General features: G+C 39.3%; 1 protein-coding gene across 2 annotated transcripts in view; it reads left to right on the top strand.

The window, feature by feature from the left end:
- NUDT14 (nudix hydrolase 14) overlaps positions 1 to 18532 on the top strand; it is a 50467-nt gene that overhangs the window by 12416 nt on the left and 19519 nt on the right. The window contains exons 1-2 of one of the 2 annotated variants that reach the window (XM_042814303.1): positions 8805 to 8852; positions 12497 to 12540. In XM_042814303.1, the coding sequence (XP_042670237.1) occupies positions 8823 to 8852; positions 12497 to 12540 (74 nt within the window). In that variant the 5' untranslated portion in view covers positions 8805 to 8822. Of the gene's footprint in view, positions 1 to 8804; positions 8853 to 12496; positions 12541 to 18532 lie in introns of those variants that run through there. The other variant, XM_042814304.1, reaches the window with a different exon arrangement.

Here is an 18532-nt window from a genome sequence, read left to right as displayed (position 1 = left end):
CTCCTGCATCAGAAATATTTTGTCCTTCGTAAGTTATAAATCAATGGATTTCTAAATTACTTTTAAAAATCATACTTACGTGATATACATTATTGCTTTACAGATGCATTTGTAAAACCAAGTAACTTTGAAGTGATGTACAATTTTCTGCCTTTTAACAGAAATCTAATTTTAATGATATGACAGTCTATTATATACACAGCCTTTTTCTTCAGGTGACAGTTTTAGTTTGGTTTTGAAATTGCAATGACAGTTATCTACTGTATGGGTTTTAATGTAGCTTTATTAGCAGTCTGGAAATGCAGCAGTCCAGGGCTGCAGTAGCAGAGGGCTAGGTTCTTTTTCTGCTGGCTCTTTGTCAGCCAGAGAAGATTTTAATCAGATCGTGTATAAGTTGCAGAATTTGTTAGAATGACTAAAGAGGTAATGAGAAGTATTAGACAATTGATGGTGGTGGTTAATGTTTGGCTCAACTACCAGTGGTAACGTACGCTGTGGTTTTGTAGGGTTGTCAGTGTTGTTTTCCTCGAGTGGCATAGCAAAATTAATGATGACAGGACACTTTCCTTCCTCTTCTGGATGAGGGTCATGACCTAGGGTAGCAAAGGAGAAATTACACTTGCAGGCGTAGTGGTTGCCTTGGGACTGATGATTTTAAGATTCATTTTCTCCCTCCGCTGACTGCACTTGTGTTTGCTTCTCTCTGCACTGTGTCTGCAGAGATGGGCTGAGAAGCCTAAATCCTGGCAGACAGTGGTGTGAATGTCTCCTTCAGGATCGGATATTCTAAACTGGTTGTCCTCAGCAGTCTGGAATTCTTTGGGATTGCTCTACCTGTGAGCTGTCAGGGGAATCAGGAGTTACAGGAACATGATGAGTGCACTGTAGGAGTACAAGAAGTGAGATGTCATACTATGTAGAAACGCGATGAATGCCCTGTGCTGAATGTTACTCTGTTCCGAAATAGCAACCACAGGCATAACCAGCAGGTAGGTTGTGTCCAGTGCAGACTGTTTTCCTCTGACTCTCATTGATTATCACTACTCGGATAGTAGTTAGGCCCCTTATCTTGGTAACTGCGGCCAAAATGTCAGCTGCCAATGGACCAGAAAAAGATGAAAACACAGGCTTCCTGGAGATGTTTTCCATTGAAAACAAGGATGTTTTTATTTTTTGTTTTTTTATTTTTTATTTCTTTATAGTTGCATAGCAGTGAAGTTGAGCAGTTCAAAAAATGTACTAATCTAAATAAATTAGGAAAAGTCTGGAAAAAGAAATGAAATACAGAGCATGTAGGAGTTCTCAGCAGCCCTGCATTTGGCTATTTCCCTGGCTGTTGGGCTCTGGGCTGGAGCCAGCAGCCGTGTCTCCTGTGGCACCAGAGTCTGTAAGCACCTGACTGCTCACAGTGATGAGCTGGGGTTGGATGGCTTGTAGTAGGAGTGCTGCTCTGAATCCAGAAAGAAGACTTTTGATGAAACTTAACATTCTTTTGTGATTTAAGAAAAAAAGGGGCAATGGGCTGGGGTGTCATTTTGATTATTTTCCATTTTTAAACTGTCTAGTTAAAAATCTGAAGTATGCTAGTTGCCTTAATGCCAAATTAATTTTGAAAAATTGAATCTGTGTTTCTTATCTCCAAGATTGTTCGGGGAATTTTATTTTTAATTTCCCTTAATGTTCACTGGATGTGGGAGGTGTGCAATGATCTAATCAAAGACCCATATTCCTTCTCCTCAGGGATGTGCTCTTAATGTTAGAAGCACATTTGCTTGTTCTGACACAGGATTGAGGCGATGAAGCATTACCAATTTCTGATCATGGTATACCCAGGATAGTTGTGTCAGTTGCTTCGAGCATCAACTCGTCTTCTAAGATACATGTGTTAATCCCACTGAACTTCATAAAGTCTTGCACGTCCATCATTATTCGGAGATCACGACTGAAGAACTGGAGAGACACAGTCATGGTTATGCAGGTCCCACGTGGCACATACACTGATGTAATGGCAGCAGGCCTGGCAGTGGAGAAGCTTTTCTTGTCTAGGTCCTTTATCCATCTTCCATCTGTAGTGCAACTCACTGTGTGGCTGGAGAAGCATTTGTGCTGTTTGCAGGGCAGGAGACCGTGCAGGAAGTGGGGAAGGGGAGGTGGTCCTATTTTGATGGGAGGGCTGACCTGGGTCAGACTGGGCAAAAGAAATCGTTGTGGCTGACATTTCCTGAGCTTTTCCTTTTGTCTCTTCGGTAGCAAATTTGCAAAAATAAATAAACAAAACCAGACAACTACTGCTTTAAAAACAACAACACAACAACAGCGTGGAACAAAGGAGAGAGATGGTAAAGATGCTAGGTGAATTTGTTTGCTGTGGATGCAGTGGGCTTTAGGAATTTAGGTAAAAGAGCACTGGAATATTCATTTACATCTTGTTTCTGAAACCTGCTTAATAGCAATTGGTCATTTACAGCAGAATTCTCTGGGATCAACTTGATATCAGAAAAACCCCACCTGCATCTCAAGTTATAACATTACCAGCTCAGTATATAATTTAAAATGATGTTAGTGACCATTGTGCATATCTTATTTCTTCATGCAAGCACCGTATCCTTACTCTTTGTAGTATAGATTTCAATATGCTCCTACATATTTGACTTTGAATAAAGTATGTGTAATATATATATGTGATCTCTCTTAATAGTAGTGCATTTTAAAGGCATAAGAAAACAAGGACAGAAAAGAGGTTTGATTTAATGTATTCATATATGCTTAATTGTCAGGTTTTATAAATTTCATTCAAAAGTAAGTGATCTTACTGATAGCTGAATGCCAAACTAACCTGCAACAATTCCACTGTTGAAAAGTACACACGAAAAAACAAACTGTTGACCTGAAAAGTAAACTTCCAGAGGACTATATGAGAAAGTTTACTTACACATCAGGTATCTTAGTTGTAATTGTTCTGGCATTTGATGTACATAAAACGAACAAAGTGGCTTGGCCCAGTATTGCATTAACAGTTGAATAAATTAGTGTGTTATCCATTGTTTATTTTACCTCCTAAAGTGTGAAAAAATTGCACCTTTGAACAGCAAACTCTATTGCCATAACCATCTGTTTGCAGTTTCATTACAAACTCCTACCAGAATAACCCTCACTTTGAAGAGAAAATTGATATGGGTTGTAAAAATTATAGTCCATGACCTTAGGTTTCACATCTCTTTAGGTAACCCTGGTGTGGTCTCTACTGGTGTCTGTTAACATTTCTTCAAGGAACTTTGTCTTCCAGCTAATTTCAGATAAGAAGTCAAGTCCATGCCTCAAAGAATTTGCTTTTGCACAGAGCTGAGCACCTTTGTCACTCAAGATCTTCATGCAAGAAATGAGCACAGTGGTGACCACAGCAGCCTTGCCTTGCTCTGCCCTGCCCAGAAATGCTGTGTCAGCTGGTGGTGGCACAGAGCTCTGGAGTGAGTAGGGTGATTTTTCCCTATGAATTTTGCTGGTTTTAGTCTTACTTACAGAATTGTTAATTTAGTCAGTTAGAGCCAATTTGCAGCAGTATTTTTGTACTTTAGAGACAGCATTTATTTTTAATGTATTTGATGTATTTGACAAGTTTGTATATTTTTGCATGCACATTCCACAAAGGCACAAATGACTAAAACAGTCCTTTCTAACTGAAGCATTGGAATGCTGGTAAGTTAAAAACTGCAAAATACCATTATTAGTAATCATGATGCTTTTAAAATAAACATTCAGAATAGTTTAGGAATGAAATCTTAAAGCCTTTGTTTAAAAAACAAACACTCCCCCCCCCCCTTTCCTCTTGAGCTTAAACAGTGGTTTGTTTAAAAAACAGTAAAATTCCATAACACTTAAACTCTTTTGAAGTAGTTCTTCAACATCAGCAAGTAATTCTGCAAATTGCTTTTGAAGATGAGGCTTCATTTACTCCAGCATGTGCAGTCTGATGGAGTGGATTAGTGGGTGTGAACTGAAATAGTAATTTAGGCTTTTTCTGTGTGCATGTGTCTTTCTCTCCAACAGTTCTTATCGGATACATCTCTATATTCTTACAATAATTTTGAAGATACCAAGGCTGTTTTGTTTAACAGTCATTGGTGAAAACACCGTGTGTGTATAATGGCTTTTACATTCATGTCAGTTACTGAAATGCATTTTTTTCATTGTTTTTTGTTGTGGAGCCTGTTTTTTTAGATCATGATCCAGAACCAGCTTGCAGCATGGTTGCACAATTGCAAGGGATGGTAGGGGTAGGGAAGAGATGGGCAACTGGGGTAGAAAAAGAGGCAGTCTGAGTTTAGATTGACTTTAGTGTTAAGAAACTGTACCCTCAGATTGGCTTTAATTGAAACAGTTCACATTTAAATGAATCGTTCTGCCATGTGATAGCCAGGCATAAGACAGTTTGCTAATACTGATACATACCTTCAGTAGGGAAACAAAGAGGGCCAGGCACTCAGCTAAGGAAGGTTGGAATGATTTTATTGAGAACTTTCTTTTTTTAAGTTGCATGTTTTTATGCCAGCTGAAAGTGCTCCTTTTCTTCTTGGAATATATGTAGCATTTTCATAAAATCTGTCAGTGTTTGCCCATTGAGGTTGTGGGTGCCCCCTTCATGGAGGCATTCAAGGCCAGGCTGGATGGGGCTGTGAGCAACCTGCTCTGGAGGGAGGAGGTGTCCTGCCCATGGCAGGGGGCTGGAGCTGGATGGTCCCTTCCAACCCAAACCATTCCTTGACTCTGTAAAAAGATGGCAGCCATCTCCCTGCTTCTCACAAATCAAACCTTTGAAGCAGACAAGGAAAAAACCGTGCAACTGTAATAAGCCATTACTTCAAACAGATTTGATATGCAAAATAGTTTGATGAAGATGTTTTATTAACATGAAAACATTGAATATGAATTATCTGTGAATTTTTGACTGTTTGCACCTTTTTTTTTTTTTTTTTTTTTTTTTGTTAATGAAAACAATATTTCAGGACAGCACAACAGCTCCCTATCTCCTATAAACAAAAAAAAGACAGATGTTAAGCACCCCCTGGTTTACTAATCTAACAGAAATACTCAACAGGAAGCAACAAAAGTTCTAAAGCATGTGGAGCAGCTATTTTATTTTATTCTTATTTGGAAAACTGCACCAGTCCAAACCTGTTTCAGCTGTTTTTTTCCCCATATAATTTCTGTTCTTCAAATGGGTTTTGCAGTATCATGTTGATAATTAATGCTGTATTTCTTTAAAACAATCCCAAACTCTGGGGAAAGGGGATTTTCTGGCATCAAAGCTAACATGTTTGTTTGTTTGTTTAGATAGCTTTTCTGTGTTTGGCATAGTGTTGAAAGTGCTGTAAAATATTCAGACAGTGCAAGGTAATTTGATCACTCATTGATTGGGAGGTGAAAATGTGCAGTATTAGCATTAATAATTCAACTAACAAGAAATACAAGTTTATAAATCCTGGTAGATTTCCACTGAATATTACAGGTGTGACATCAGATTCCATTAAGTGGAAAAAAGAAATGTAGCAAGGAAATTTCAACTGATAGGAGCACTTCTGTACTGAGGGAAGAAAGGAAGGGAAGGGTTCACATACAGAAGGCTAAGGCCTTAGGTTGTAGCATCCAGTGTCTCCTGTCTTGCTTGGTTTATAGCAGGGAAGTCCACTTTGTGTACTCCAAGAGCTGTGACTGGTTGATGAAGAAGCAACAGTTGATGCACATCGTCAGGGTATGATTTACTATTTTAGGAGCATATATTTACCTGGTGTAGGGAACCTGCTTTGGCAGGGGGTTGGACCCGATGATCTCTGGAGGTTCCTTCCAACCCCTACAATTCTGTGATTCTGTGATATTTTATAAACCAGGGAGTACTGAATTACTGAGTTACTGTTATTATAGATGTAACTCTTTGCAGATTTTATTGATCGTAAAAAGGTGAATTTGAGTGAAAAGCATTAAGCTAAGACCACTTAAGAGAATAAAGTAGCAAGAGGCTGCAGGAACTGCCTGAATTGGCACAGATTTTTGTCTGTCTTCCGGAATCAGTTACTTGATTCCCAGGGCATCCATTTCATGTGGATTAACCTGAAAAGACCCAGCTAATCAAGTGATGAGTTTGGCATTCTCTTGCCAGGCAGTTCTGGGCAACAAGTAGATTCCTCAGCAAGGAAATGTGAATTTCCACCTGGATAGAGGCAACATCAAGCACACTGGTACCAAATTGTATAAATACACTTATAGAAGATTAGTTGGATTCCAGGGCTTGGATTTAATGGTCCTCATGGATCCCGTCCAACTCATTATATTCTACAACTCTAGTTGAATATGGAAAGTGTGCAGCAGAAAATAACTTTGCATTTAATGAGAAAAATACACAAATACTTCTGAGAGTATTTCTCCGAGAAGACAGCAAACTCAGATTATTCCTGTAGGGAGTTTTACTGCTTCGTGATGTGTAAATGATTAAACAGGGACTGCACACTTGCTTGGCACTGCTGGCTCTGGTTAAAGACCATTATTTGCCAACTAGTTTTCTTACCTGTTTTTCTTTACCTACGGAGTAACTTTTATTGCTTAAAGAATGGTCATAACCCTTGGATTAAGGACATCAGCTGTTCTTTTGTCTTAGTACTGTGAAAATGGAATAAGTGGAGTAGCAGAGTTATTTCTATGTTATAATTATGTCAACTTCAGGAGTTCTGTTTTTTTTCACAAACGTGGAACATTCATTTCTTGGGTAACCACTTTAAACCCAATCCAACTGGTAGAATCTAAGGGATCATTACTGGTGTTTGTCATTTTACCCCTCATAGCATCTCCACGTAACTTATCTATACCATGTTAGTATGTATCTGCCTTTCTTCCTTAACTGCCTTTTTGTTTACACCACTTTGTCTGGGCTCTAACTGAATTGAAGATCATTCAACAGGAACTGTTCCCATTACCTGTTTTTAATGCCTATCACAATAGGTCGCCAAACGTCTTGTTGTCTCTCCTGCAGTGTAAACAGTAAGAAGTTAATCATTGTCAAGGACAGATATATATATTTTTCCCTCTTTTTAATGGCATATGTGAGGTTTGCTTATTTTGGACACAAATCTGCTGCATTTTAAGTGATCAGCTTGCTTAGCCTGCTATTAGTTTCCTGAAAAGTCTGATGTAAGGAAGTCTAATAAAGTACTGGCCCTTTACTGAGGTGACTTTGCTGATACTGTGCAGTCCTTGGAAACTTCGTCCAAGCAGCTGCTTTCCCTGGATAAACATAGGAGATGCTCCTGGCCAACATTTTCAATTCAGTAGCTGTTTAAATTGTCAAATGCTTTAAAGAAGCAAATACAAGAGGAGCTTGAAGTAGGGCCTAGGCAAATACATTTTCTACTCCAGTCACACGTTGTCCATGCAGAGTTCATTACAAGAAGGTTGGCTGTCATTTAAATAGGTGCAGTTCTAGCATAAATTTGTTTTTTAAGTGGCCTAGCCTCCCTACAGTGGCACTATGGGAAATGTGTTACTGTAAACCTGCACGGTGAGGAGTTGTTTTAGACACCCTCGTCCTAACCATCCTGTAGCAATTGTTTCCTGCTGTCAAAGAAAGCATTTAAAGAGATTTTTGGAATGTTCTCCTGTCTGTTACAATGGCATGTTTTTAGTTTACTCTTAGGAATAGAACTTCCATAAAAATGAGGCCAGGAAGTTTAAACCTTGAATGAGAATATTTTAAAACCTGTGTGTAATGCACTTTGCATCTGGGTGTTTCAGAAACAATCAGTTAATCGTTTTGTACATAGAAAAGGAAGGCAGCCTGCTGGCCTTACGCTGCTTCCTTGAGCGGGGCCAGTTCAGCAGCCAGGTAGGCCTTGGCCCTTCAGGAAGACAAAGTGCTTCTATGACAAAGTGCTTCTCAGTTCTGGGAGCCAGTGAACAGTTGTTTCGTACCCACCATCTTCATATCATTTGTAATTTTGAAGACTTCTGCTTTGTCGGGAGATCCCATTCTTTGATGGGAGTGCAGTGATCCTTGAGAAAACTCCATCATCTGTCTCTCATGTGAGGAGCGATCCTCTGTGTTTGCTAGACTGACAATGTGACTGCATCATTCAGACATTATATGACATAAAGTAGTGGAGAAAGGCAGAGGACTCTGGTGCAGTGTGTGTCCAGGTACTTTAGCTAGATTGTGTAGGTGGCTAAAAGAATGGTATTCTGGCCAGAGGCTGTAGTCAAGTCTAACTTGTCTGTCATAGATAGTGTGAGCAGACTCCTGTCTGTAAGCATGGCAAAGAGCAGGTGCAAGAAGGGTCTTCATTTCCTGCAGAATGTGCAGATCAGGTATGGGTGGCATCACATACAGATCTCTGCTGGTAGGGGTGACATCTGCTGAACTTAAATCTACTGTCAACACTTAACCAAGTAGAGAGTACTTTCCAGTGCATGGTTGTCCTGCAATCACTTGAGCCAAAATGGATCAAGTTCTTCTTACGTTGACTGGGAAGCTTGTAGTATAGTGTTGGGATTCTAAGTTGTCAATGGCATTATCAATTCAAACCTGTGACAAACTACTGTGCATGCAAGTAGAATAGAAATTGCTATTCGTGCTTGCTTTTCTGGGTTGGAAGAGGAGAGGACTGTGTTTAATTTGGATGCCTTGTGGTGGGATGGTCTTCTGACATCTATCAACTACCTTTTGTCAGAGGTCAAAGAGTGTCCTGGGGAAGCGCTGCAGTATGCTTTCTCTATCCCTAAACTTTCCCTTCACTGTCAGAGGCGATGTATCAGGCAACTTGGACATCTCGTCTGGCCTGATGTGGCTTTCTTGTGCAATTTGTTCTTATGTAAGTAATCTGGCTTCTGAGTAACCGGGAATGAAGTTGTCTCATATGCTACCTCTCCTGGAATACAGCTTCGTTAATTTACACATACTATATGCAGTAGATCAGCACTGCAGCATCCCAGAACCCGATCACTGAGCACAGAACTAGAGAGTGATTACATTATGATTAAAGATTTACCAAACCAACTGTGTCTTACACAGTGCTGCTGAGAGTATCAAAACTGCTATTCCAAACAAGTAAAAACTAATACAAACTACTGCTGACATGTCTTTATAAAATGTGAAAGGATGCATTTCCCTTTTGAAGGATAACAACAGAATCTGTTTTAAATGTGAAGTACTAAGTGTCAGTGTTAAGACCTCACAAGGATGTATTATGTTTACTTCTCACACTTCATTGAGAGATACTTTGATTGTTCCTTAGCAGACATTGGAGAATGGACTATTTACAGTAAAACAAATGTATCTGTATTAAAATGAACAACATTAAGTGTTTGAGAGAGCCTTTCCATTTCACAAAGATACTGCTGCTTCCTGAGAGTATGTTGATCACTTGCATCTTTTAATTCTTTGCAGTTGGGATCTGTAATTGGGATGATAAGAGAAGTGCTGTCAAAGGCAGAAGACAGAGTATACAGAATGGGGCAGTTTAATGTAACAAATCATCATGGCTACCCAGTTTTTGAAAGCATGAATTTTGATCAGTTCTGCAAATAAAATTTTTGTCTTACAGCTAAGATAGAGATATTTCATACAGCTTCACATAGGTGGTCAGAAACTGGTTGGAATTAATGTTCTGTAAAGTATGTAAAGCAGCATAAGAATCATTGGTAACTGTTTACATGCTATTAATAATTAGCAACCTTCATACTAGTCTGTTAGGAATGAACCACGCATTGGGTACAATAGGAACTCAACTCCATACAGTTGGGTTCAAATTACATTTGGCTTGGACAATAGGGCATGGCTGGTGCTCATTTGAGTTTCTGCCATTGTAAACAATGAGATGTTGGAATGTTTCATTTGTTTATTGATTTCTTTATTTGGACAGGTGCAGGTTGATCATATAAAATATTTTTTTTATTCAAATATAGGCAGACAAGAGCTTAATAACATTGTCCAGTCAGAGTGTACCATCATAACCAGCTTCTTGAGTGGACAGATTGAAATTAATTTGTGACTCGTTTTGAATTTGAGTCTTAAACTAACTGAATTATGTTCCAGTGAAAGTTCTTTATGTGCTGTCCAACCACTTACAAACTAGAAGAAAAAGATTTATCTTGTATGATCCTGATTCATTTCTGTTTTTACATACTAAGTTTCTTTTACCTTTTTTGTTAAAAATTGCATGCACATCTATGAGGTAGATTCTGCTAATGTTAATGGGGCTCACCTGTGAGAAGAGGGTGTTCAGATCTTATGGATCCCGTCTGGTTAAGGCTCGTTCTCCAGGGTTTAATTTTCTTCAGCTGTATGAAACCCTTCCTTAAGTGGTCCAAAGCAATCAGATTCTGTAAGAAATGATGGGAAGAGGAAAAAGCCAGGAGGATTGTTGTTGGGATCATACCGTAGGAAGTAATATCACAGGACTAAGAGCATAAGTTAATCTAGGATAGCCTTGATGTAGGTGTGTCTGTCGTCTCCATCAGTTGGACACCCATATTTTTGTCAAGGGAAGGAGAAATTACAACAGGGGAGTGGATAGGCAGGTATCTTACCTGTGGTGGCAGGAGGAGGTTGGAGCTGGTGAACTGACACGAAGGTACATATAGTAGGTGTTACCTCTAGTTCGCAGTTCCTCAAGTCACTCATGTCAAACAGCAAATTGCACCGCAGTCTGCAAACAAGAAAAAATATCACACGTTCATTCGTCTTACGTGTAGAAATAAATCTCTGAGAGGATTGAGCAGAACTTACGGATGTAATGCCTTAAATTATCTTACCACACAGCACTGGCCTGTGCTTTTAAGTTGCAAATACCTGTTGTGTCACAGTCTTTTCAGAGTTGTTCTTCTGTCTGTCACCAGGTGGAACAGATTGGATATACTCAGCTTGATGGCCAAAGGTTTTAGTATTTCAGTTCACCCTAAGAATTTGCTGTCGTTATTTCTCTTTCAACATTGTTGCATTTAAGCATTGACATGGCTGCTTTTCTGATGTTTACCACTTGTAAGTTCTGATATTTACCACTTGTAAGTCATCTTGTCCTCTGCTCTCTTAAAATGAGTGACACCTCACACCACACATTTGATTCCTGTCAATGCTACAGAAGTTATGCACAGGCATTGATGGAAGAGTAGACTAAAGTTTCTTGAGGTGGACAACTGTTTATAATTAGAGCTGTGGGAATGAAGGAAAACCCAGCTAGCAAGCAAACCGTCACTCTTCCAAAAAGCTTGGTAAACTCATAAAGCTCAGGAGCTTAATCTCTGAACCAGGGTGCTTGTTATCTAATCCCCACCAGCTGTTGTGTACTTGGTAGTCATGACATCTGTAATAGAGCTGAAGAGCCTTTCTATATTGGTTGGCACCTTTACCAACCAACTGAACTTGTTTCTTCTTTCATTGCTTGCATTTACCTGCTTTAAATCATTAACCAGTTGCTTAGGGTTTGATCATCTGCTAAAGTATACGTTATAACAGAGAGCTTGTGCTGCTCTTCACATGAAGCATATTTAAGGTTTGTATGTCTTCAGCTGGTCTGGTTTTTGTTTGCTAATACAAAAAAGGTATCAACTGACTGAATTTCCTTGAGTCCTATTCTGTGACACAGACTTAAACCTGACTTAGGAGGCAAGTCCTTTGATTTGTACAGCTGAAAAATACTGCCATGTGTCTAATAGACTTAAAATAGGTACCAAAGTATGTACATGTCTCTTTTAACTAGTATGTATGGACTGATGTAAGTTATTACAGAACATAGATATGTGTGCAAGTAAGTGTTTACGTGGTCACTGTGGAAAAGTGCTTTCAGGAGTTGCTTTCAGCTATGCTGTGGTAGGTGTCACTCATTTTAAGAGAGCAGAGGACAAGATGACTTACAAGTGGTGAACAGTGGCATGGAGGCTACCCGAGAATCACCTTTTGTAGGATATAAAGTCAGAGAAATAACTCTGCAAACATGTTCAATGGTTTGGTTTGGTTTTGTCCGTATGTGTCCTAATGCTGGAAAGCAGAAACCAAAATATGAAACGTCAATTAGGTGTGGGCTTCAGCCTTCTGAGCCTGGATCCTAAATCAGTTCAGCTGGTGCTGTCCTGAAAAGATGAACTATTCTGCACAGGTACCATGGGAGAATGTAGATCTGTGGGCTATTTTACTGGTTAAAACTTAGCTGCATATACCTTCCTGGTACATGGTGATTAAATTGGGGGTTTGAGTAAACACTGCGGCCGGAGTTGGACCCAAAGACTATGTTGTACATTAGCAGTCAGCGTAGTGTTGTGTATTTAAGGTTTGGAATGGCCTGAGATAGTTCCCAGCGTCTGTAATACGTACTGTCAGAATCCAGAATAATCTCATCAATAAAATCAGCTCTACCAAATTTTTAAAAACACGCCTGTTAAATTTTTTGCTCAATTTCATTATAATCAGTTCTCACTTGGAATTAATTTTACTGACACATTTATTACTTTTTTTCCCCAGAATGGCGCTAGGAAATTTTGGGACTTTATGAGGACACATGACAGGTAACAGATGGAATAACATTACTTCCTTTTGTGTTCAAGTTGTATTTCACACTGTATTCTTTCAATGGTCAAACCTTAATGTTTTGAATATTCCGTTTTTCACAGAATCACAGCATGACCAGGGTAGGAAGGGACCTCAAGGATCATGAATCTCCAACCCCCTGCCACATGCAGGGCCACCAACCTCCCCATTTAATGCTAGACCAGGCTGCCCAGGGCCCCATCCAACCTGGCCTTGAGCACTTTTAGGGATGGGGCATCCACAGCCTCTCTGGGCAGCTGTTCCAGCACCTCACCACTCTCTCTGTAAAGAACTGCCCCCTGACATCCAACCTAAATCTTCCCTCCCTCAGCTTAAAACCTTTTCCCCTCGTCCTGCAGTTATCAACCCTTTCAAAGAGTTGACTCCCCTCTAGTTTATAGGCTCTTTAGGTACTGAAAGGCTGCAATGAGGTCACCTTCTTGAGGTGACCTCAAGAAGGAAGCCTTCTTTTCTCCTTTCCTCCAGGCTGAACAAGCCCAGCTCCCTCAGCCTGTCTTCATAGGGGAGGTGCTCCAGTCCCCTGATCATCGTTGTGGCTCTCCTCTGGACCCTCTCCAACAGCTCTCTGTCTTTCTTTTCCTTTAACTTGGAATGGATGGCCTTCAGCTTTCTTCTGTCTTTCCAATTTTATTTCTCCTATTAAGAAAAAAAAGAAATTAACTCCTGACTTTAAATATCAGTTCATGCAAAATAATAGCAAATAGAGTATGTATGAGAGAGACTCAGTCTCAGACTTATTTAATAATAAAATATTTGACTTTTTACATGGTACAAAGGTATGATCTAGTCACTGAAAATTCAAGCATTGGAAAATAGAAAAATAAAAAGCAAAAGTAGCAACTTTTCCCTGGAAAAAGCCTTTCTGAATTGATTCATGTAAAAATGTAGCAAAGCACTTATGGCAAAAGTAGCTGGAACAATCAGAGTCATCCTGAGGGTTGTATTCTTCTTCTGTATGAGGTCAGTAAAATCATTTGTGTTTTCTCAAATTTTTCTGTCAGAACCCTCTCAGTCCTTAGAGTGATTATATTTTTTTGTAGGTTCCTGAGATGGATATTTGCATCACTTTGGTGATTGTGACACTTTCTATCAGCATAAAGATTATGAACATAAGGCTTTCAGGATGTCTATGAAAATATTAAATTGAGGAAAATTTAAAAAAGCTTCTACTGCTTGAGGTTAAAAACAGAAAAGAGAGTGACATTTCATTACTTTACACTTGCTTTTGGAATTTGCCTGGAAGACTGTTCTGTCTTTGCACTTTGTCCATGTGGGCATGTGCTGGGATTTATGATCACAGATACAAAGGCTGAAATGATAATTGATTGCTGGAAATTTAATATATGCCTTGTACTTTCAAGAAAGTGAATCCAGCTTCTAGTCAGAGTGCTAAGGAGGGCATGACTTCCAGAAAAATAACTTGTCATTACTTTTGTGTCACTGTGCGATAATGTGTGAGCATATGCAACTAACTGAGCGGGGTAAATAGTAAAGGCTTGTTTTTCCATGAACTTGTTGAGAACGGTATTTCTGAAGGACTTTTGTGAACATTTTTAAAATAGTTGAGTACATAACTGTATAAAAAGGCTACAGACACATGTCGTGCCAGTCATCTCTGGCCACATAACATTTGTTAGCTTCAGATGTACAACAGCTGCCATCCAAACTTATTAGCGATCACTGTTGAACTGCAGAATGCCTAATGCTCTTTTGCAAGTAAATTCATGGCAACTTCTGAAATCAAAGGTAGTAATGCGAACTTTCTGCATAGGAAATCCATGCTTTTGCATAATCTTTCTTTGTGAATGGAAAGTCAATTATTATCAAATGGATTAGTCAAGAATTCCTTGTCAGCTTTTGATAAACTATGTTTTACTGTATCTTTGTAAGATAGCTGTGATGCTAGTTGTAAGGAAAAGTCATTTCCATCTGCTGAAGTGTGTAGAGGAATATATACTTAGAGGGCCCTTACAGGTTTTAAGGGCCTTAATGAAGGATAAGATATTGGAGAAGAGCAGTTTCCATGACACACGTGCTGTTGATCATGATTGCCTAGTGCATGAAGTTAGGAAGCGATGGTCTCATTCAGGAAGATTGTAGGAGTTTCAAAATTTAAGACACCTTTTTCACTTTTTTCTGAAAATGCTGTAATACCATTAAATGCTTCATTAAAAAAAAAAAACAACAACTGTTTATAACTGTTTATCTAAATTGAACTATAGATTAGAATGGCAGATCTGCAAAATACACATATAAGGGCATTATAAATTTCCATACAGTTGATACGTGCTGTATGACAGTAAACTGAGAGCTTGTGCTCTGGGCTCCTCTGGGACCTCAGTGTTTTTTCTCATTTTGGATGAGGTCAGCGTAAGCCAATATTCAGCAGATTTTTATCAGAATATGTATTTGATACAGGAAAATGTTTAGCAAGAGAGTTATTTCCGTATAAATGTATCCTTTCCAACTGTTCAGATGAACAGCTGATTGAATTTAACAAAGAGGAAAACATGAGCACTGCAGCAGTCAATTCATTTGCCTTAGGTGTGAGTCACCTATTTTAAAAATCTTAAACACATATCAGGAGGGCTCGTTATCAGTATCCTTTATACATCCACAAGCTGGCGTAACACTGGTGCAAGCTGAAATGGTACATTTTTATTTGATTTTCCTTTTTTCCCCCCCTTCTTTCTTACTTACTGCAGATCTGAATTTGAGCCCACAGTGCTTTATTTAGTTTGTAATTTATGCTGAACAATTTATGCTTACTCTCAATCCCACTACTCTATTTAAAGAGTTGATTTTTGTTGTTTTTTTTTTTTTCTTCCAAAATTATTACTGGTCACACAATCAACTGTTACCAAGGCAGACTTTCAAAAACGATATTGTTAAAAACTAAGTTGCATCGTGGGAGGTTCAGATTGGATATTAGGAAAGGTTTCTTCTCAGAAGAAGTGGTCTGTCACTGGCACAGCTGCCCAGGGAGGACATGGAGTCACCGTCCCTGGATGTGTTCAAGAGCCATGGAGATGTGGCACTGAGGGATGTGGGCACTGGGCATGGTGGGGTGGGTTGGCACTTGGACTACATTATCTTTTCCAGCCTTAATGATTCTGTGATTCTATGAAAAGTCAGTTGAGTATTGCTCAACCAGAGCCTAGCTCTGAAGTTAGCTCTAGGATGAGAAGGAGATTGACTCAGGTGATCCACAAAAGTCTCTTAGGACCTGAAAATTTCTGTGTGTTTTTTTTTTTTTTTGTAAGTAAATTAAATATGCTTAATAAATGCTACATTTCTCATCTGATGACTGTCAAAAAACTGTGAACTTGTCAAGAAATCTATCAAGTCAAAAGCCACTACTCTGCCTGCAAATAATGCATTCATTATAATTCTGGACCCAAGGACTTGCATTTCAGTTCATGTTTCTTTGGCACATACATATGGACTGGTACTTTTCCTCCGAATAGTCAACTGATTTATTCCACATTTTTAAATGCACCTTTAAGAGAATCACACAGAGCACAAGAGATGAAAATCTAAATGCAGGGTGCTTCTTACGCTTGGGTCTTTCAAAAGTACTCAGCAGCTGGTGTGGTGGTCTTTAGGGGGAGAGTTTTGTTGTTGTTTTTTAAGATCGCTGGTGTTCAAAACAAATCTCTTGACTGGGAGGACATTTTACTTCTGCCCATTTACAGTGATATTCTGTCAGGAACAGGAATAGACCAAGTATTACAAAATAGTCATCGATGTCTGTAACAAAAATCTTGTCTCTAAAACCAGACTCACTCTCTGGTTATATTCCCCCGCATCCTAATTCTGCTATATTTAGTACAGTAAGAGCCTGAAATGTAATACTTCAGTTTTACATTCATCTACTCTATAAAGCAGTAGACTTAGTTCGTTTCAGGTTTCAGCAGCTCCCCTTAAGCGGATTCAAGGCTTTTAAAAGACACGATTTGGGAACAGATGAAGGTCAGTGCGGAGTCATGCGCTTGCTTTTGTGCTTGGGGTAGTAATGTTCAAGAGCAGGAAACTTTTTGTAATTGACAATTAGGACACATTTCAGACTGGATATAAAGCAAAATTATGGCTACTTCTCTATTTAGAGCTATCAAAATGTCAATCTAAAGAACACTACATTTAAAAGGAAAAGGGAAATTGAGGAGCTTGAATTGCATTGTTTAGGTGAGCTCCTCCTGACCCTGGCAACGTCATGAGACAAGAAAAAGGCACGAGGACCCAAAAGTTTACAACAAAGGTCCGATGCACATGCACAGTTATACTTTGGGTTAGACTACAAAAACATGTCACAGTGTCATAGGAATAGTTCCTGACTTAAAAATTATGAATGGAAAAAAACTTCCTTTTCTTTCTCATCTCTAAATGGGGAGGAAATAAAATTGCTGCGTTATGAGATTGGCTTCTTTGAAGGTAAGAGATCAATTCATTTCTCGTTAAAAGCAACTTCATTCTTACTTGAAGTGTTTGCTCAGTGAGGAGGCTGCAGGCTGTATGTACTGCAGAGGCAGCTGACAAGTAGAGCTTCCCATCAGTTTGCAGGTAAAAGGGAACAGAAGAAATCAGTGTGGTCTCCCACAGGTTCTTGAGACCCACAGAACGCCTGGCAGCACAGCGTGGGAGGAGAAAGCTGCTCTTGGGGTGGATATCCACAGCTCCACTGCCCACCCCATGGCTGCAGCCCAGGTTGCTGCAGCCACAGGCAGCCGGCTGCTATTCCGGCCTGGTGGCTGCAGCAGCAGTGCTGGAGATATGGTGGAAGTCATGTGCCCTGAGCATGTTATAGGAGTAGATTAAATTCCTTCTCCTATTTCATACGCCGGATCGGTTGGGCTTTATGGAAATTTAATCCCGCATGTATTTTTCTGGTTTATGTCCTGGTGTATTATAAGATGCCGTGAAATTTAACTCAGATGCTTCCTTTGCACAAGAATTATCACAGTAGCTTTAGAATGGGTAAAATACAGCCTTTTAGCATCTTTACAGCTTAAGAAAAAATTAATCTTTCTTGGGTAGCATGTGCCTCTTGTGCGCAGCAATATGTTGTGCTGTAAAGCTCCTCTGTCTTTGTAACATCTCCAGGGTGTCAGTGCTCCAGAGTTCTCATCCTTATCTTCAAAGATAGTAGAGGAGATAATGTACCAGATATAGTTCGACAAACAACAGAAATGATGAAAAGTTTAGGGAAACAGCAGCTGAGGGAAAAAGTAATGATGGCGGGGCATGTTGGTGCAGAGGATGATGTGACTGGAGAGAGAAATTACTGCTTATCAGGAAAATGGAAAGGAATGTTAGAAAGCGGACCAGAACCTTTATGTCTCATCAGTAACCAATGACAGAACAAGGAAGAATGGCATTGTGCAGAAAATATTCCAAAATTGAAATGCTAAGAAGCTTTTTTTTTTTAAACAATTGGCATTAAGAAAATCTGGGAAGGCGTGTTCTGTAACCCCTGTCACTGGAAGTGCTCAGGTCTAGAGCCAGTATCTGTTTATCAAGGATGCTGTCAGGGTGATGGTATGGTGGAGCAAAACTAAATGCGTTTCATGCTGTAAAGCTATCAGAGAAAAACACAAAATCAGAAGCCAGATTTTTGAGTTCTGATTTTACCTTTTTAAGCGGCTGTCATTAAATCACCGTCTGCCTTATAAACTCTACCACATAGGATAAGATGGTGATAAAATACTTATTCGGGGCATTGATTCATTGGAAAATTACATGAGTAAATAAAAATACTTAAATGTAAGCACATACATCAGAGTTTTGGTTGATGAGTCATGCATTTCTAAATGGAGGTCTTTGGTGGCCAAATTAGCGACATCTAGTTTTTACAACTTCAGAAATTTCTCTTTTAAGTATTTTTCAGTGTTATGCAAAAGAAGTGGACATGTTTGTTTTCTTCTAGTCAGTGAAATCTAAGGTCTTTGCTTT

The sequence above is a fragment of the Centrocercus urophasianus genome, unplaced genomic scaffold (genome assembly GCF_019232065.1).
Source record: "Centrocercus urophasianus isolate 14NV4802_14NV808 unplaced genomic scaffold, USGS_Curo_1.0 seq_14, whole genome shotgun sequence".
NCBI classification, from domain to species: domain Eukaryota; kingdom Metazoa; phylum Chordata; class Aves; order Galliformes; family Phasianidae; genus Centrocercus; species Centrocercus urophasianus.
The sequence above is the reverse complement of the archived record's forward strand: the minus strand, read 5'-3'. Positions and strand labels throughout refer to the sequence as shown.